Here is a 15606-nt window from a genome sequence, read left to right as displayed (position 1 = left end):
TAAAAAAATTAATTTTTCTCAAAATAGACAAACGTTTATAGGCTAATCTAAGTTATATTTTTTTTCTGCTTTGCAAGATCTTCTACTCGAAAACAAAATATTAGTTAACTGCCCAATTTTATATACGATAATAATTAGTAGTAATAATAATAATAATAATCATAATAATAATAATGTAGTTAATCTAAATGATAATGCCATTAATCTAAATTACCATTTTTGCAGATAGTCTACGAGATATCACTTCTTCTTAGCCATCGATATATTGCTGAAATTTATTCAGGATATTTATTATAAGCTAACGTACTGATTTATTTCGAAACAAAAAAACATTTTATATCAATCGGCCTCGTTTTCTCTTTCCTTGATTTCATTTCTGATGAAAATTCACCAATTTAGCAATTGATATCCAGCTTCGAACAAGTGACCCATGCATCATTGTTCTGCAGACTATAGATACAAAATGAAATCAGCGTGCATTTAACTTGTGTCTTCTATTGTTAGCGCGCTGGAATAAATTTTAACTTTGCGAGTTGAATAAAAATGTTGAAGAATATGCGTATAAGTTATAACTATATTTTAAAGTATAAATTGTTAATGGTTTGCATGTATTTAAAACATATTCGTATTGCCGGCTACCAGGTAACGCTGCAATTGAAAACCTGAATTGACAAACATCCCAAGTCGATTGCAGTAAATTCTTCAGGAGAGCAAGAAAACTACATAGGCTTGCAATATAAAAGTATTGAAATATTTGTATGATTCAAAAAGATGGAAATGCTTCGAAATTCGGTTGAGAAGCTTTAGTCATCTAGTGTGCTTTCAAAAAAAACTGAAAGTTAGAATTTATAAAACAGTTATATTACCGGTTGTTCTGTATGGTTGTGAAACTTGGACTCTCACTTTGAGAGAGGAACAGAGGTTGAAGGTGTTCGATTATAAGGTGCTTAGGAAATTATTTGAGGCTAAGAGGGATGAAGTTACAGGAGAATGGAGGAAGTTACACAACGCAGAACTGTACGCATTGTATTCTTCATATAACATAATATTAGGAACATTAAATCCAGATATTTGAGATGGGCAGGACATGTAGCATGTGCAGGCGAATCCAGAAATGCGTATGTCTATAGAGTGTCAGTTGAAAGATCTGAGGGAAAAAGACTTTTGGACAGGCCGAGACGTAGATTTGAGGGACGTTTTATATGAAACATTTCACATCCAGAAATACATATAGAGTGTTAGTTGGGAGGCCGGAGGGAAAAAGACTGTTGGGAAGGCCGAGACGTAGATGGGAGGATAATATTGAAATGGATTTGAGGGAGATGGGATATGATGACAGAGAGTGGATTAATCTTGCACAGGATAGGGATCGATGGCGGACTTATGTGAGGACGGCAATGAACCTTCGGGTTCCTTAAAAGCCATTTGTAAGTAAGTAAGTAGGAACTTTTGTAGAAGTTCCTTTACAGTTCTCTTTGAATATTCATTGTACACTTATACAGTAGCAGAACTTGGAACGAAGTAGGCCTACAATACTCCAATTAAAGACCTGAATTGACAAACATCCCAAGTCCAAAATTTACGGAATTTTACTTTTACCTGACATTCCTTCTATTACTAGTAGCCTAAACCCGATTAAGTCCATTTTTTTGTGTAAAGTAAGTTAAGTACAGTCCTTGACTTGTCTTTCCGTGCTCTGTAGGATTCTAATAAAATCGAATAAGTCCGAAATGTTGTAAGCAACAAACAAATTACTTTATTTAGAGAATTTGTTATGATTTTGTGCATTAATAAAGTTTTAATTGCTGTTTTTACAAAACTTGCATTACTGAACTTAACTGATTTTAGTAGTAATAGGACGAATGTTGTGTTTTGCTTAGGCTACCATCCTGTAAAAAATAATATTCCAAGTCCGACTCTAGGTCTATCTCTTTTAATTATACATACTTACTTACAAATGACTTTTAGAGAACCCGGAGGTTCATTGCCGCCCTCACATAAGCCCACCATCGGTCCTCCCTATCCTGAGCAATTTTAATCCAGTCTATACCATCATAGGCCTATATTACTTCCCTCAAATCTACGTCTCGGCCTGTCCAAAAGTCTTTTTTCCCTCAGGTCTTCCAACTGACACTCTATAGATCTACACATTTCTGGATTCGCCTGCACATGCTACATGTCCTGCCCATCTCAAATATCTGGATTTAATGTTCCTAATATTATGTTATATGAAGAATACAATGCGTACAGTTCTGCGTTGTGTAACTTCCTCCATTCTCCTGTAACTTCATCCCTCTTAGCCTCAAATAATTTCCTAAGCACCTTATAATCGAACACCTTCAACCTCTGTTCCTCTCTCAAAGTGAGAGTCCAAGTTTCACAACCATACAGAACAACCGGTAATATAACTGTTTTATAAATTCTAACTTTCAGTTTTTTTTTGAAAGCACACTAGATGACTAAAGCTTCTCAACCGAATTTCGAAGCATTTCCATCTTTTTGAATCATACAAATATTTCAATACTTTTATATTGCAAGCCTATGTAGTTTTCTTGCTCTCCTGAAGAATTTACTGCAATCGACTTGGGATGTTTGTCAATTCAGGTTTTCAATTGCAGCGTTACCTGGTAGCCGGTAATACGAATATGTTTTAAATACATGCAAACCATTAACAATTTATACTTTAAAATATAGTTATAACTTATACGCATATTCTTCAACATTTTTATTCAACTCGCAAAGTTAAAATTTATTCCAGCGCGCTAACAATAGAAGACACAAGTTAAATGCACGCTGATTTCATTTTGTATCTATAGTCTGCAGAACAATGATGCATGGGTCACTTGTTCGAAGCTGGATATCAATTGCTAAATTGGTGAATTTTCATCAGAAATGAAATCAAGGAAAGAGAAAACGAGGCCGATTGATATAAAATGTTTTTTTTTTGTTTCGAAATAAATCAGTACGTTAGCTTATAATAAATATCCTGAATAAATTTTCAGCAATATATCGATGGCTAAGAAGAAGTGATATCTCGTAGACTATCTGCAAAAATGGTAATTTAGATTAATGGCATTATCATTTAGATTAACTACATTATTATTATTATTATTATTATTATTATTATTATTATTATTATTATTATTATTATGGCATGCCACTTAAATCTGTGTTTAATATCCTTTAGTTTAACTCATATTAATGTGTAAGCCTACTTTATTTATTTTCGAGAAATGAATATAAAAGTTTCGGAATATCAAACTCGCGTTAGCAGATTAGGCTATTTAAAATAAAGTTGATTTCATTTTTCCAATTCTATCATAAAATTCCGAAAATAAAATATTCATTTCAACTGTCTTTAATAAGACGTACGTTAGAATGTAAGTGAAGAAATACATCGGCCTAAGCCTTCATTATGGATTAACAAAATATAGTGATGTCCTAGAGGTCTGTTCACTTTACGAAATACGCGGCATCATACAGTAAACTTGTGTAAGAGTCTTTGGCTTGTCTGTTTCAAAGTAGAACTTATTTGTCATTCATTGATTAACGTTCTCGTTAACACTTTGTTAAAAACATAAAATTTACTCTATCACACGGTAAAAGTGTTAAAATTGTTAAAAAGGTTTTTACCTTCGACAGACGGCCCGTTTCGACGCTATTTGTCGTTGTCTTCAGTGTCTCTTGAACCACTCAGTGTCTCTTGCGTGGTTCAAGAGACACTGAAGACAACGACAAATAGCGTCGAAACGGGCCGTCTGTCGAAGGTAAATACCTTTTTAACAATTTTAACACTTTTAACTTATTTGTATTGACAAACGTTTTCGCTCTATTTCGACCATCTTCAGGTCTTAAGTTTGAACATAAAACAGGTTAACAATTTAAATACACAAATAATACGAAAATAATTACGTATATATTAGGCATAATTCATAAGACATAGGCTATTGTCCATGCTTGGAAGAAGGAGTCAAGAGTACAATATGTAATGTAAAAAAAAACTTTTACATTTTTGGCTTAATTTTTTGACATTACATATTGTAGGCTAATCTTGACTCTTCTTCAAAACATGGACAATAATTATGTCATATGAATTATGCTTAATGTAGGCCTATATGGGCCTAGGTCCTAATTATTTTCGTGTTAATTTGTGTATTTTAATTTTTAACCTGTTTCATGTTAAAACTTAAGACCTGAAGATGCTCGAAGTAGAGCGAAAATGTTTGTAAATATAAGTTAAAATGAAATACTTTGAAATAGATAAGTTAAGTCATAAACAGAAATATTATTTACATAAATTTACTATTGGCTTATCGGAACCATAATGTCTATAAAATTATACCGTAACAGCAATTTTCTTGAGGGAAAAACTATTCTGTTTATGAAGAAGTACATGGTAATCTTTAGGCCTATCGAGTAAGAGCTGTAACCGAAGAATCTCTTAAAAGTTGCATCATAGACCCTACGATGCGATTCGAATTACATGAACATTAACAAGAAGAAGTACACGAGGTAAAAAAGGAATATAGCCTACTGTAGGCCTATATGAACATAACTACAACTAATTTTTATAAGGCCAAATACCATCTAGAATCCGTCGTCATTACCGGACTAATGATAGGAGCCCATAGAACCATACGCCGGTTCTTAGTTGACTTCTGTAAATTTTTCGGCCTGCATAAAGATATTTTAAGAGATCTCACAATTGCACCTCTCAAAAATTCTATAGACCTAGCTGGTGTGTTCAGGCATCACATAAATGGGTCATGACTTTAAACCACTTCTTCTTGACGTCTGTTGATAGGCTATAGGCCTGTTGTTTGTCTATGTGTTTCAGTTTGTTTCAATTTATCTTTCGCTATATCAGCTTAAATATATTTTATTAAGAGTTTAAGTATTTACTGTTTATTTATTGTAGGCATATTATGGTAGGCCTACTCTTTGTATAGGCGAGAATCTGTAGTGGTTACGGGAAGAAAATAAAATAAAAAATAATAGTATTCTAAGTTAATTCTTTAGGCCTATAAATAAGTAGGCTACATTAGTAAGTTAACTTAGTCTGTTGCCTGCAGGCCTGCAATAGAGAGCGAACCGTAAGTAATGTCATTAATTTCAGAGGGTTATTTTTTGAGAAACTTCAAACAAAAAAAAGTTTAATATAATTTTTCTCGTTTTTGTTTCCTTTTCGAGATAAAAATGATCTTTTATAAAATATTTCATAACGTGTTTTGAGAAAGCCATCGATTTAATTTGATCCGAAGCAAATGTAACATTGTAAAATTTCTTTGCAGAATAAAAAGTTAGATTTTTTCGGATCAAATTTCTGCATACTTAAAGCACAAAACTAAAATTATTTCAATCATTTATAAGTTAATCACAATAAGTACTCTGTTCTCTTAAACTGACTGACCATATTGGAAATTAAATCAATGGCTTTCCCAAAACACGCTATGAAATGTTTCATATAGGACTAAACCAATTTTTATATCGGAAGGGAAGCAAAAGACGAGAAAATTGATTGCATAAGCTTTCTTGTTTGAAATATCTCAAAGAATAGGCCTAACCCCCTGAAATTAATGATATGACGTACGGTTCTCCCTGTAGTCTATAAAAAAATTAATTTTTCATTAAAAATTGAACCCTGATTGTGACAGAAGTGCAGGCCTATAAATAATAAAACAAAATCATAGCGTTTAAACCTATTTGCTAATTTTGTTACTTACTTTATTGAAAAATAGGTAGGGTAATATCAGGTAGTGTGTATAATAATTGTCATTGCACAATCATGTTTAAAGGACTTAAACTTGTTCTTCTAAATGTAGGCCTATTTCGTGACATTTCTAAAAAAATTGTAGTCCTTCATGCCTTTCTATTTATATCAATTTAATTGAATAAGACACATTTAATTAAAAATTAAGGGAATTGCATTAAAATTGACTAAGGTCCTGTTAATTTTTAATTTATATAAACCAGATTAGTAAGGGTGTGCTGAATATTATAGATAGGGCCTATGTATTAAGCCTATCTGTAACACATGTTTACAGCATAACCTTGTTCTATCAATACCATATCATCAAACATCTCTCTATCCATGTTTCCTTCACAATACGCACAGCCCGTTTCTGGAATTCCTTGTTACAGGAAATCAGGAGCAGTCGTCGTCTAAAATCTTTTAAGTAAACTCTACTTAGAAATGTTTCTATTGAAGAGAACTAGTCTCTTGCGGAAGTTTCTAAATAATTTGCTTTCCACGATCAAGTTATTATTTTTTTCTCCTCTCTCTTCCTTTTTTTTTCTTTTTTTTTATTATCTTGATATTTTACTTAATCGTTTGTATCCGTATGCTAGGCCTATAGTAATACGTTTTTGCTATTCAACTTTTTATGTCTTGTAACCCACATGTATTCTCCTATTAGTATATTAACTGTATATTATTATCTCAAGTGAATTAATCGTCGAATTTATCTCGAGCAGTTTGTGTCTTATAAATTGTATGTATTCCACTTATGTTTTGTAACTGATTTTGATTATAGGCTAGATAATTTTCTACTTTATTTTATATTCATCCTTATATAATGTAACTGATCTTGACTATTTGTAATTTTCTATTATATTTTATGTAATCTCTAACGTATCTTCTTTTGTGTTGTTTTGTATTCTATCACATAATTTTGTAATTCATGTATAGGGTAAGGTTGCCTATATCGCACTACTTTAGCATTTATAATTTTTATTGAACAATACAGTTTTTATTTTCTGCATTCCTTTACAGAGATACATTCCCAGAACATTTTCCTTTCATGTAAAAAGGAATCCTTGAATTTGATTTAATATTTTTTAATTAAAATGACATTTTCAAAACACTTGTCAGTGGTGTCATTTAGGCAACTAGTTTCCTAAATAGCACTTGCGGTTTCTTAAATCGCACCTCTTTATCTGCAGGGAACAGGATGAAGGGAAGCTTTTAATATTGAACATATTGAACAGTATTTAATATGAATAATGTAATAAATGCAAATTACACGTTTATTGAAATTAATGAAAGAACGTAATGCATCTTCAAATGAAATTGAAAAAATAGAGCATAAATTACCTAACATTTAAACTTCCTGAATGCGTTTTTTTTTTTTTTTTGTTACACATTTGCCATGTGCTTCACCAGGCAGTTCAGACTGTAAACTGCGTCACCTTTTCTCTGCGATTATCTCGAAGCCGCCTAAGAACTGCTTCATTATATAGCTGTCTGAAATGGTTTGAAGATAGAAATATCTAAAGGCTGGGCCTATGAGTATTATAACGAGGAAGCTGAAACAGGAGCACACCATTTTTCCGAGATAATCTAGCTTCTAAATTTTTGGAATGAGTCGTATAGGTGGACATACAGAAGCAGCACTTTTTTCTATGGCAGGTTTGAGTGACAACGTTCCTGGAGGAGCACCAGATGATAATGTAGGATGCACTGTTTGATGTTTAAAAATTATCATAGGTGGGAGAAAATAACTGGTACACTTGTACAACACACACTTGTTGTATTAACGCCCTTTTCACCACTTGATATTGCACTCACCTGATGCATTCCTCGCTCAGTTAAAATTTTGGGGCCTTCTTTTGTACGGCTAGAATTGCTGAAGTTGCTCATTTCGCACCGGTGCGAATTAGGCACCTACAAAGTGGTGCGAATTGAGAAACTACGTCATAAGTTATTATTTCCTTCATTCTAGCCTATAATTACCACATGTTCGAAAATCATTCTAAATTAAATGTTCTTTAATATTTCTTTTAACCAATAACATCTTAAGATTATGGATTCCTTTGCATACAAATCCGTTATTTAGTTACAAAATGTTAGCTAAATATACATCCACCTGAGCGATTATATTAGATACACTATCACCACGCTGCTGACACAAAGAAGTGGCAGAAATCAAGTGACATGGTGGAAGTTCATATGGTAGATTGTAACAATACCACTAGATGCTACACTACTACAGTAACTTGTTTTAAACTAGCAGTAGTGCCATTTAGGAAGCGGTGCGATTTATGATAGGCTACTCTACCCTATTATTGAAACGTGATTGAGTGGAAGAGAAGGCCTTATGGCCTTAACTCTGCCAGGCAAAATAAATCTGCTACTAATAGGCCTACTACATTGAATAAAAGGCATTTGATATTCAAATACGGTCTCTGCTTTGATTCCTACTGAAAAATACTCCACAAATCAAAATTATTTCTAACACACTCTGCTAATTTCTTCTCACTAAATTCCGATGCTTAAATGAAAGCAGTCTATTATCTCAAGTGAATTAATCGTCGAATTTATCTCGAGCAGTTTATGTCTTATAAATTGTATGTAGGCCTATTCCCCTTATGTTTTGTAACTGATTTTGATTATATGTAATTTTCTACTTTATTTTATATTCATCCTTATATCATGTAACTGATCTTGACTATTTGTAATTTTCTATTATATTTTATGTAATCTCTAAGGTATCTTCTTTTGTGTAGTTTTGTATTCTATCACATAATTTTGTAATTCATGTATATTATTGAAAGAGTGGAAGAGAAGGCCTTATGGCCTTAACTCTGCCAGGCAAAATAAAACTACTAGGGCCTACTAATACTACATTGAAAAAAAAGCATTTTGATATTCAAATACGGTCTCTGCTTTGATTCCTACTGAAAAAATAGTCCACAAATCAAAATTTTTTCTAACACATTCTGCTAATTTCTTCTCACTAAATTCCGATGCTTAAACGAAAGCTGTTAATTTCTGTTGATTTTATTACGATTAGCAAGTAGGCTAGACTCACCGCGCTTCAGCTTCTCGAGCGGCTCGTGGTGCAGCACGGTGGGCGCGCACGGGACGTGGTGGTGTCCGACGGTGTCGTGCACGGCGGCAGACACGTGGTGGTGGTGGTTGAGCCCCAGCACGGCGCTCCCGGCGGACATGATGCCTGCCGCCGCCGACGACACGGCGACCGCGCTCACCGGCACCACGGTATCGTGGGCCGTCGCGTGGTGATGGTGGTGATTCGTGTGCTGGTGGTGATTGTGCGCCGCAGATGATTCACTACTGCCGCTCGTCGCCGATGACGAGTTTGCGACTCCCGACACCAGATCCTGCAGGCACAGTCCTGTGTCCGTCAACGACTCCATTCTCTCCATCATCTGGACCGTTCACACGAAAAATCTCACTTTGGTATCGGATATTGCTTTCTTCTTAGCACTTTCTTTGCTGTCACTTCCACGCTTGCAGATGCGTCCGTGGTGATGTTCTGTACGGAAATTCAAACAGAATTATTTAAGACACCATTTAACATAAATAATTATAGTAATAACACTTCATTTGATCATATAAATATTACAGAGTAGCTCAATCTCTAAACCAAAATTTGAATCTTTATTGAAAATTCGTCACGATTTTTGTTAATGTCTCAGATCAAAGCTGTTCTGTTCTCTACACCACCACTAGGTGTAGAAATTTTAAGCAGAAAGAATCGTCTTGTAAGCCACGACTGTTCATATAATCCTATCACTTAAACCAAAATCCCTCCTATAAAAATAAAGAAGTGGAATTGAAAAAAAAAAAAGCAGGTAGTTGAAAATCATTGCTGTTTCGTGTTTAAAAAAAATCACTCAGACCTTCAGAAAAAGAATGTATTGAAGTATTAAAACTCAATATTGTTATGGTGCGGTAAAGCTTTTTAAAAAGGGCTAAACCTCACGACGAGAGGGGGACGGTATGAAAAAGAGCTTAAAAAGGCTTTCCGTAGGGATAACGTGTAAAGCTTTTTTTCTGCGGCGGATATGTGTTGGTTAAGCCGTGGGTTGGTTACCGGCAGAACGGCTCATGTTCGGCACACTATAGCCTACCTCGGCGAAGCCCTGGGCTTTAGACACGAAAGCTCCAGTAAAGCCCATAAGAGCTAGAGAGAGGGTTTGGGGGTACTCACTCTCTCCCAGCACACCCCTTTCCTCCCCCCTTAACCCTCTCCTCATGTGCCGTTACACTGTTGCAGTAGAGGGACTCCTTTTTTTCCCCCCAACCCCGCCCCCTTTTTACTAACACGTGTTTTTATATATACCTCACCCTTTTTATCATAGTGGTCGTGCGTGTGTGTATGTTTTGGATAGAAGGATTTTGTGTGTAGATGTTGAAATTCGTAGAAGTCCCGGATTTGTCGTTCAAACAAGCTATGGCTACGGCATTCTGGAAGATCACTTCCCCTGTAACACTTTTTTTTTAGCCCGTAGATTAATTGCGGGATTTGGAGTAATATCTGGGTTTAAGCGGTCGGTTTTATGGGCGGTGGAGCGACGACGAATCGCACTGTGTGCCAGGCCTGTCCGTGAGTCGCACGCCTCACGTCTGGGCGTCTTGCGCCCATCGCACAGGTTGTCGTCGGGTTGCACTTACCTGCGTCTACGTCCTTGACAATGATGGTTCGGGTGGTGATGGTCACAGTTCTCATGCGAAATGTTTTACACTGTGTGTTTCGCTTTTATTATTTTATAATGTTTAATAATTCGCAAGACACTTTAGTGTTCGAAAAACTGTGCAAAGTGAGTGACAAAAACTGTTTTTTTGCAGAATTGAAGATAAACGTGTTATTGTTGAAACGGAAGAAGCTGAGCCTATGGATATGTCTACAGTGGTTCACATATGTGCACTTGGAGCAACGAGGAGAATAGTCACTCGGTGAGTTTACACACACTGTCAATATCACACTAGTAGTTCTTGAATATACACTTCGATGTAGATAACTTGTGTTTTTCTGCGCACTGTTTAAATGTGGTTCACTTTTGCCTTGAGACTTGTGTGCGAGGGAAATCTCAGCGATGAAGAATCCGGTTTGTTTGTTTGTATGTAAACTACACGACACTGTTTATTGTTTAACGTCCAAACATCACATCGCCGCATTATCAGTTCTAAGTCCACACACACCCGTCTTGATAGCCATGATTAACCGGTTCAGAGCACTGCTCGACCTATATCACCTCTTCTTTTTTTCCGAGTAAGAATGTAATACCAGTTAAGTAATCTTGAAGCCTCTGTAAAGTCTTTTATATATATAGGTCTTAACTTCCCCTCTCCACGGGCAGGAATACCACCAGGGCCACTCGCAGTCTATCTCTTATCCAGCTTATAGCCGGCTAGGAGAAGGTTTTTAGTCTCTATTATAAAAATCCCCTTTCACCATGAGGAGGCCCGAAGTCTCCTCCCCTCGCTCCCCGCGCACACACTCACACTACAGGGTGGGTCGGTAGTACGTCAGCTCAGGGCCGAGTCCGACCCTAGCCTAGTCCAGTCCGATGCTACAAGTAAAAGTGGGGGCCTAGGCCACAACGACGGCGGCGGCAACTGCTCCAGGCGTTATCATTGAGCACCGCAAGTTTTAGGAGAGAAAACCCCCCTTCAAGGTCCGAGAGAAGAGCTTCAAAGTTAGCAAGCTACCACCACTACAACCAACCACCACCACCCAGGAAAAGGGCTACAGCGGCCTAATCTTGTCGACTTCCCAGCGCGATTTAAACGTTAAGTCCAGAGCTCTATATATCATCCCTGGTAGCCAAGTTAGAGAGGAAGTCTGACCTGCCGTGGAGGGGTGGGAGGCTCGGTGTCGTCCAAAGAGAGAGGGGATCGCTCACACATACACTTTGCGTGTCGGCCGTCTCGCTGCACTCCCCCTCCCCAAACCGCCGTCTGCGCGCGCATCTCGCCCGCGATATCACTGGCTGGGATATGGATCGCGCTTCGTCCTTGTCCGACTCGAGATCTCACCCAGCGCTCCGTCTCTCTCTCCGCCGAATGGGTGGAGTCACGGGGGGTTGGGTAGTTGGTGGGGCGAAAGGGGTTAAAATGGGAGGGTTCCGATGCCAGGGAGAAAGAAGTCTTTTTCGTTCATTCTTTCCGTTTGGACGTGTGTTTTTGGGGATGCAGGGTGGGTGAAAACTCAAGAGCAGAATGTTTTTTTCTCCTTGCTGTAAACTTTGGAAAGGAATTTTTAAAATAAATTTAAAAAGTGTGGAACGTAGGCACGATCTGAGAATCGCTGTGTAAGTGTTTTGTATGTCTGTGTACTAGATCTCACAGGGAATTCTTAAAAGTGTTCGGGTAAGTTCGGCCGGCGTGGTTCTCTCGTCTGAAATGTGTGAGTCTCTTTGAAATTTACGTGGGAAACTCATAGACAATTAAGACTGCCTAGTTGATGAAATGCTTGTCCAAGAGATCTGTTAACGTCCTACTCAAGTCATGCCAAGTTTTCCGCACTACTCTTAGGGTGTTGTCGACTCTTCTTTGAAGACATGATTATTCTCGTGCACTAGAAGCTCCGCCCCTCGACGAGATACCGCAACGTCCAATAGGATACAAGAAGGGTGGAGCTAAATACCAACATGGCGGCAAACTGATGCCCTTATTCTGCGTTTTCATTCAGTTGGTGTGACGCGCCCTGTGTTCGTCTTTTGTCTGTTGTGGAGTTTCATTCGCTGGGTGATTGTTGTGGGAGTTTTTGGCGTTTCTTTCAGAGTAACAAGACAGGCAGATACGCAGTTCCACTGATCAAAATGACCTTTACAATCATTACCATGATTTCAGCGTAATTTATATAACGCTCCACTAGCCAACCCTCCATCACAGAGTATTGATTTGTATGGAGTCAGCGAATCCTTGCACCACGTGTATTCTTGTCATAGTATGAAAATTATTAGTAGAGAAAACTATTTGCGTTTAAATTTGGAATAATTGTTAGGTTTATGTGTTCCTATCTAAAAAAATACTAGGCTATATTTCAATATTTTACATTATACAAATAGATTGCATCTGGGTTCGATTCCCGGCGAGGTTAATGCAGATTTATATTTGTCACCTATGGAGGGTAAGTGTAAATTCTCCTAAATTAACATAAAAGGAAGTAAATTGCCCTACAACTACTCCAAGCTACTAGCCTATAACTGCCTTTCAGTGGTAAATTCCCCTAATCAGATTAATTAATTCATTCATTTATTTTATTCCATAGATCTTACATGAGCAATGAAGCTGTAAGATGTGGAACAAGTCAAAATTTTACAATATTACAATTACAATTTTTACAAATTTTTACAGTTTTACAATTTAGTAATTTTATACAATTTTGTGCAATTTTTTTACAATATTTTGGCGAGATGTAGTGAGATGAGGTGAGGTCCGAGGATTCGCCAAAAGATTACCCGGCATTTGCCTTTTGGTTGGGGAAAACCTCGGAAAAACCCAACCAGGTAATCAAATCAAAGGAGTTGATGCCGAGGACTCGCCAAGGGTCTGAGTAAGGGTCTGACATGAAGTTTACCGAAAGCCTACAGTTCAACCACAGGAACATGTCGCAATCTTTTGTTCTTCAACGATAACAGCGTCGTCAATAATTCTGCTTCGAAAATGAAACAATCGAAAATAATTGTAATAATGTTATAAACGCCGCTGATCGACTCAAAAGTATCGATCGGCAATGAAAGAAAAATAAAATGCTAAGTTAACGAGCAAGGTGCAAGGTTGTAGATTTCACCTATCACAAGCATGGTGGAGTGCCATTCAGAAATTTGATCTAGTTTCTGAATATAAAAGCAGTAATTCAGACGTAGGAAAATTTTACTTATTATTTTGGGTTGATGTACGAGTAGATCCCTATTTAAAACCGGAGCACGTTGGGACTTCATTTAGCCTACATTTACCTTTCATTCGGACAGTGATAAGATTAATCAATTTTGTGATTATCTTGTGAACACCTATTTTGACGAAATTGAAGTAGGCCTATCATTTTCTCCCTGCGAATGAACAGAATTTTCTGCCGATATCACAAAAGTGATCAATGCATGTGAGTCATTCCATTCTCACTTCAAAGCAAATTTCAATCACAATCACCAAATAGGCCTGTATTCCTTTTTATTAAAGTGGTTACAAAATATTGTAAAAAGATTTAGGCCTATGTAAAATTAGTCTACGGAGTGTTACACAAATTTCAAAACATGAGATACAAAATGCGATAATAACTATAAAAAGTATTAGTAGAAAAATATAAGAATGGACAAATGTCACGGCCAGATTTCGCGAAGACCGTCTGCTATTAGGCTACTTAGGCCTATAGCCTTTTAAAATTAGTAGCCTAATTAGCCTGCGGGCTAAAGTAGGGAGATGCACTATCACCTTTACTTTTTAACTTCGCTCTAGAATATGCCATTAGGAAAGTTCAGGATAACAGGCAGGGTTTGGAATTGAACGGGTTACATCAGCTTCTTGTCTATGCGGATGACGTGAATATGTTAGGAGAAAATACACAAACGATTAGGGAAAACACGGAAATTTTACTTGAAGCAAGTAAAGCGATCGGTTTGGAAGTAAATCCCGAAAAGACTAAGTATATGATTATGTCTCGTGACGGGAATATTGTACGAAATGGAAATATAAAAATTGGAAATTTATCCTTCGAAGAGCTGGAAAAATTCAAATATCTTGGAGCAACAGTAACAAATATAAATGACACTCGGGAGGAAATTAAACGCAGAATAAATAGCCTATGGGAAATGCGTGTTATTATTCGGTTGAGAAGCTCTTATCATCCAGTCTGCTGTCCAAAAATCTGAAAGTTAGAATTTATAAAACAGTTATATTACCGGTTCTTCTGTATGGTTGTGAAACTTGGACTCTCACTCTGAGAGAGGAACATAGGTTAAGGGTGTTTGAGAATAAGGTGCTTAGGAAAATATTGGGGCTAAGCGGGATGAAGTTACAGGAGAATGGGAAAGTTACACAACACAGAACTGCACGCATTGTATTCTTCACCTGACATAATTAGGAACATTAAATCCAGACATTTGAGATGGGCAGGGCATGTAGCACGTATGGGCGAATCCAGAAATGCATATAGAGTGTTAGTTGGGAGACCGGAGGGAAAAAGACGTTTAGGGAGGCCGAGACGTAGATGGGAGGATGATATTAAAATGGATTTGAGGGATGTGGGGTATGATGATGGAGACTGGATTAATCTTGCACAGGATAGGGACCGCTGGCGGGCTTATGTGAGGGCGGCAATGAACCTTCGGGTTCCTTAAAAGCCATTTGTAAGTAAGTAAGTAGCCTAAATGAGAAATCACAGACGAAAGGAAAGCTGAAATAATTTTTAGATGAGAGTCAAAATCGTCCCCTCGTGATGTCCTCTGGGAAATGCTAAATGGATCTGGATTCAGAGGAATTTACATATGACAAGCATTTTACCCGTTCCGTCTTTAGGAGAATTTACATTGACGAAATTTTAAGTCTTTTGAATTAGGGGAACTTAACAGTACCCTCCTAGGCACAGCGTGCAAGGCCTAATGTCCACATTGTGGCTGTGTTGTGTTATCATCACATTGTAACTTTACACATGACAGAGAAGTCCAATATCTTATTTCATATCTAGGCCTAATCCCACTCTTCAGGGTAAAACCGAAGAAAAACAAAAGAGCGCGATAAGAAAAATATTTCTTTCTGTTCAAAATTGATGATAATTAAGTTTTTCCAATTTTAAGTAATTATTCTAAGAAATGTTATTTATTTTAAGAATTTATGGTGAAAAGACAGATGCTTAAATGATC

At 36.9% G+C, this 15606-nt stretch overlaps 2 protein-coding genes across 3 annotated transcripts in view; one reads left to right on the top strand and one right to left on the bottom strand.

The window, feature by feature from the left end:
• Ptx1 (pituitary homeobox homolog Ptx1) overlaps positions 1–9584 on the bottom strand; it is a 343282-nt gene extending 333698 nt beyond the window's left edge. The window contains exon 1 of one of the 2 annotated variants that reach the window (XM_069842122.1): positions 8811–9584. In XM_069842122.1, the coding sequence (XP_069698223.1) occupies positions 8811–9168 (358 nt within the window). In that variant the 5' untranslated portion in view covers positions 9169–9584. The remainder of the gene's footprint in view (positions 1–8810) is intronic. The other variant, XM_069842123.1, reaches the window with a different exon arrangement.
• A 518-nt stretch (positions 9585–10102) lies between these two features.
• Positions 10103–15606, top strand: part of Cyp4c3 (Cytochrome P450 4c3) — a 348264-nt gene continuing 342760 nt past the window's right edge. The window contains exons 1-2 of the mRNA XM_069842121.1: positions 10103–10489; positions 10592–10699. The gene's annotated coding sequence lies outside the window, so the exon portion shown is untranslated. The remainder of the gene's footprint in view (positions 10490–10591; positions 10700–15606) is intronic.

The sequence above is a fragment of the Periplaneta americana genome, chromosome 12, assembly GCF_040183065.1.
Source record: "Periplaneta americana isolate PAMFEO1 chromosome 12, P.americana_PAMFEO1_priV1, whole genome shotgun sequence".
Lineage (NCBI taxonomy): Eukaryota > Metazoa > Arthropoda > Insecta > Blattodea > Blattidae > Periplaneta > Periplaneta americana.
Note: the sequence above shows the minus strand (reverse complement) of the source record. Positions and strands in the feature narration are given on the sequence as shown.